Source organism: Hylobates moloch, unplaced genomic scaffold, assembly GCF_009828535.3.
Source record: "Hylobates moloch isolate HMO894 unplaced genomic scaffold, HMol_V3 SCAFFOLD_5, whole genome shotgun sequence".
In the NCBI taxonomy this organism is placed as follows: Eukaryota; Metazoa; Chordata; class Mammalia; order Primates; family Hylobatidae; genus Hylobates; species Hylobates moloch.
The window spans coordinates 74,475,063-74,480,541 of NW_026652280.1; the positions used below are offsets into that span (position 1 = coordinate 74,475,063).

Consider the following 5,479-nt stretch of genomic DNA (forward strand, 5'->3'; position numbering starts at 1 on the left):
GTTTTCATGAGTCAACCTTAAGGATTTACAATATAAAAGTAAATGAATTAAGTTCAACACCACACTTATTCCAAGCATAGGCTAAACATGAACTTTATCCCACCTGTGTCTCCATAAATCAGCATAGAATCAATTAAGAAGAAAAGCAATGTTCCCAAATAGCACAATAGAATATACTATTCTCTATTAAAATATAGCTTTCAAGAAAGAACAATTACAATTCAATAAATAACATAAAACAGGTATCTTAATATGTTATATCAAATATGGACTATTTAATGCATATAATGAAGCATATTAATTCAAAAACAAGGTTTAGAATGATAAAATTATTACTTCTCTTTGCTGAATTGCTTTGGATTAGGTCTATAGTCGTTAATATGAGAATTAATCAGTTTTTGTATTTAGCAACAATTTTTAAGATTTAATTTTAAAAAAATTGAACAGAAACTAGAATTAAAGTTCATTGGTAGGTCTGCAATTTGGTTTTGACTATGGAGGAAGACTTTGGGGAAAAGCTGTCTCCAGGGTCATCTATCATTTTGCATCTTCCTCTTTTAATAGACCTATAAGAATAGAGAAAAGAGCATTTATTGTCAAAGACCTGTGAAATAGCAGATATCATTAGATGAGAAAACTAGGAACAACAAAGACTCATTTCTACCAGCCTTTCAGTTTGGGGGATCAGGTATTTTCTGGTACTAATTATTCACAAAGGAATTCCTCAGGCATCCCTGTTACTTTACTTTGGGCAGCTGCATCCAAATTAACTCAAGAAGAGATAGAAACATAAAGTGAACTCAAGCTCTGGAAAAGACTGGTGAGATTTTTTTTCTTTTAAAATGAATATGGAATATTTGTGGAAAAAGATAATTAAATTGTTAGATTTTGAACGTTTGTAAAATAATCAAAAAATACTGTTCTCTGAAATACAGAGAGAATGAAATTATTAAAATCATGATAGTAAAATAATAACATGTACCTAAACATGACTATGAGGAAAGGCAGGATGAATACGAATAAGAAAATGTCAATAATTTCAAAGGAAAGTGAGTCATTATGCCCAAAATGCCCAGATAAAGGAGGAAGGCATCCTTGTGAGGGATATTGGCTTAAGGAGAGAAACAGCAAGATGTTACTGCATCAGTTGGAGTCAAGAGATGCCATGATTCAGAAGGTTAACAGCCTTTACTAGGATGCACATTCTGATAAATGGAACTGTAGATCTCAATTCTGCAATTAAGATAAATGAATACCTGGATAAAATAGCTTGGTGAATGAAAAAAAATTTCCTCTAGAACCGTGTGATATGGACAGTAGGGGAAAAAATCCTCAGGCTTGTGTGCAAAAGTCCAGTTTCTTCTAGATGAGAGCCAAGCAACATAAATAATTGTTGCCCCAAACTGCTATGATGTGAGCTTCCTTAAGTTGAGGGGCTCTCTTAGTGGAGGATAGTATTTTTCTTTTAATTCAGCAGGAAAACTGAAGAGGAATAGCATGTAAAAGCAGGGGATGTGCTTGAGACTGTATCTAAATGATATTATTACTATTACTCTTACAATCATTATTTTGTAATGCACAAGAGATAGCACACCTGTAATGACTATTGTGCCAGCTCTAACAGGAATACCTGAAGAAATACAATCCTATAGATTTGCAAAAGCTGGAAGAATTAGGCACAACTTCACTGCATAAGGATAGCTGAGAGCACAGAGTTTAGTAGGAGTTGTCAGCATTCAGCTGGATGGATCTTGAGAGGATCTACAGGTCTCTGCTAGGCCACCAGCAACTGGAGGGATCATTTACATCTGTAGTTGATTTGAGAAAGAATCCTAAAAGCTCCATTAATCAAAACTATTACACATACCCTTTTCCATCTGTGTACCAATGACCCCATTGTAGTGCCTGAAATTTCACCATTGAATATTCATCCATTTACATAAATGTCATTTTCCTAAACCCATTAAAATTGTCATTCAGTGATGATCTCTTCCAGAAATATAAATCGACCAAATTGGGAGAATGAATATGGCCAGAATAAAACTTGAAAGATTAGAAAGATGTATGAAGCAATGTTGACATTAAGGGACAGTCTTCTCTTTTTTATGCCCGTTTTCTTCGTTTCAGTTAATAGACAAATGTTTAAAAATACAAAGCAAAGTCAGTCCTGGAAAATCCTAAAGTATTCTGAGTTTGCACATGGAGAAATTACATAAGACTTCACTCCCCCTCCTTTCAAATCAAACAGGTCTTGCTTTGTCTCTAGAAATTTCTTTTATTGCCTTACCTTATTTCTGCCTTCCTGTCAAGGTTTTATGAATATTTCATACCGACAGAAGTGATTTAAGTTCATGGCTGAAATACTATTAATGTGATATTTAATAGTGAAATTGAAACTGTCATTTCACAAATGGGATAAGAGAATTTCTGTTAAGTTAAATAATTTACCCTGGGGGTTACCGTACTATCATTTTATAATCAAGTTTATGTAGTTTTGCTCCTCTTTCTATTACATCACACTACATCTTGACTATCAGGGCTCGAGGCCACATTGGCAGAGGTGCATACATCATGTGCACAAAGATAGAGTTTCATGAGAAGAACTTTCAAAGCCCATGAGTGGATAAACTTGCAGAGAAATTGCAGAGTATTTGTGAGTGGATGTGATAATCAGGCATGGCAGTATTCAAAAGGTGAAATGTGGGCGTCTGTTTTCACTTATGGGTCGAAAATAAAGCTAACATTTCCAGATATTTGTCAGTGGATAACATAGATGTTAACATATCCCAAAATACAACAGTTGTTTCAAAACTCAGTGTCTTATACAAAATAAAAACTAAATAAAGTTTAGAAACAGCTAAATAAACATTTATAAGAGGTGAGAGAAGGGAGGCATATGGTAACATATATATGAGATTGAGGGGATTTACTTCATCTCTCTGGATTTTGCTTTCTCACCTGAAGTGAATGAATGTGATCTTATCTTGAGGTAAGACGATCAAAATAGATGCACTTCAATTTCCTTAAGTATGCATGCCAATCAGCATTTTTTCCTATTTTCATCTACTGTGCTTTTCCATTGGCTCTGTGTTAGAAATAAAATAAATATAGTCCTTTTTATGTTTTCTTTTTTTCAGGTAATTTAATTGTCTCCAGAGAACTTGACCCATTCCATGGAAAAAACAAACAACGTAACTGAATTCATTTTCTGGGGTCTTTCTCAGAGGCCAGAGATTGAGAAAGTTTGTTTCGTGGTGTTTTCTTTCTTCTACATAATCATTCTTCTAGGAAATCTCCTCATCATGCTGACAGTTCGCCTGAGCAACCTGTTTAAGTCACCCATGTATTTCTTTCTCAGCTTCTTGTCTTTTGTGGACATTTGTTACTCTTCAGTCACAGCTCCCAAGATGATTGTTGACCTGTTAGCAAAGGACAAAACCATCTCCTATGTGGGGTGCATGTTGCAACTCTTTGGAGTACATTTCTTTGGTTGCACTGAGATCTTCATCCTCACTGCAATGGCCTATGATCGTTATGTGGCTATCTGTAAACCTCTACATTATATGACCATCATGGACCGGGAGAGATGCAATAAAATGTTATTAGGGACATGGGTAGGTGGGTTCTTACACTCCATTATCCAAGTGGCTCTGGTAGTCCAACTACCCTTTTGTGGACCCAATGAGATAGATCACTACTTTTGTGATGTTCACCCTGTGTTGAAACTTGCCTGCACAGACACGTACATTGTTGGTGTTGTTGTGACAGCCAACAGTGGTACCATTGCTCTGGGGAGTTTTGTTATCTTGCTAATCTCCTACAGCATCATCCTGGTTTCCCTGAGAAAGCAGTCAGCAGAAGGCAGGCGCAAAGCCCTCTCCACCTGTGGCTCCCACATTGCCGTGGTCATTATCTTTTTCGGCCCCTGTACTTTTATGTACATGTGCCCTGATACTACCTTTTCAGAGGATAAGATGGTGGCTGTATTTTACACCATTATCACTCCCATGTTAAATCCTCTGATTTATACGCTGAGAAATGCAGAAGTAAAGAATGCAATGAAGAAACTGTGGGGCAGAAATGTTTTCTTGGAGGCTAAAGGGAAATAGTTGGACTTAATAATTTAAGCTAGATGACCTTAAAATTTTTCAGCCTTGGTTAACTCATTTGTACAATCAAGACAATAACAACCTCATGGGATTTGGAGTGGAAAAATGAGACAATAACACATTCAAAAGAGTAAGGTATTATTTTTCATTATTATAGTATTTTTATACTATTTCATAATTAGATAACTTCCTGAAATATCTATGACAGAGAAATATTATTAAACTTAGAATCACAAAAGTGCAGAAGAGCAATTCCTCTTGGCTTTCCTTTGAGGACAGGTTTCTATTACCCTATCTTGCTATTCACTGGTCTTGGCATCATCCCTGAAAGCAGAAACTCACCATATGTATAAAGTGGAGGAAATAAAGTTTAAAACATTTAGAATTTCCAAATGTGTGGGAAGTGTTTACATATTTTTGGGCTTAATTTGTGAGGTCTCAGGCACTACAGTATCACTCATATATTTCCTTCTAAAAGAACAATCTTCTACCCTGCTGCTTAGGCTACGTATAGAGTAGTGGGAAATTGATAAGATTGTAATGTGTGCTGACTGCTGACATCCTGGGAGCAGCAAGAGGAAAGGGCCCCATAGTTCACACTGTAGATTTCACTTATCCTTGTACATGCATGTTTCATCACTGTCCTCCACATTAATACTGGGAATTGTTTAGCTCAGTCTTTCAAAAGAATAAACCTCCAATCTTTTGTGAAGTAATATAGAGGAATTCTTACCTGTCTGTGTAGAAAATGGCCTGTGGAAATAAAATAATTTTCATGTAATACAATGTATGTTTCACGCCTACAGTCTGTAGAATCATATGCTACAAGAATTTAGTATCTCAGGAGTTTTGCAGGTGAACTAACTTCCTAGTTTTCTCTGTCCGTGCTCAGATAGCTGTAACTTCCCCCACAATGCTAAGTTAACTACCTAGTAACACTGTTCTCTATTTTTGAAGAACTGTGTGAAAATCTTTCACCAGCCAGTATTTCTGGTCTGTTTTTTTGTCATTGTGGATTAACATATAATTTCTATTTTGCTCTTATTTTAGCAACAATTCAGATGGCAGAGGAAATACATTTTTGTGGATACTTTATTGTGTTTCACAGAAATTCTATTTTTTAAAGTATGCATTTATTAGCTTTTGTCATAATACAGTGACAAAAGAAGAGAAGAAAAGAATACAGTCAAAAGTTACATAATATTACCATACAGATGTCTTATTTACATGAAAATATAAAGGAACACATGCATATTGAACTGTCTGAAAACTCAAACAGTTCAATAATGTAAAAAATGAAAGAAAAACATAATAATCACTTTCCTATCTTTTCTTACAAACACATCATTTTTAGCAGTTTCTTATGATTC

General features: G+C 35.2%; 1 protein-coding gene across 1 annotated transcript; it reads left to right on the forward strand.

Annotated features, from left to right (window-relative positions):
* The first annotated feature begins 597 nt into the window (after positions 1-597).
* Positions 598-5,124, forward strand: LOC116468134 (olfactory receptor 4S2). The gene is made up of 2 exons (XM_032151743.2): positions 598-820; positions 3,138-5,124. The coding sequence occupies exon 2, from the start codon at positions 3,174-3,176 to the stop codon at positions 4,107-4,109; it is 936 nt and encodes a 311-aa protein (XP_032007634.1). The 5' UTR covers positions 598-820; positions 3,138-3,173; the 3' UTR covers positions 4,110-5,124.
* The last annotated feature ends 355 nt before the right edge of the window (positions 5,125-5,479 follow it).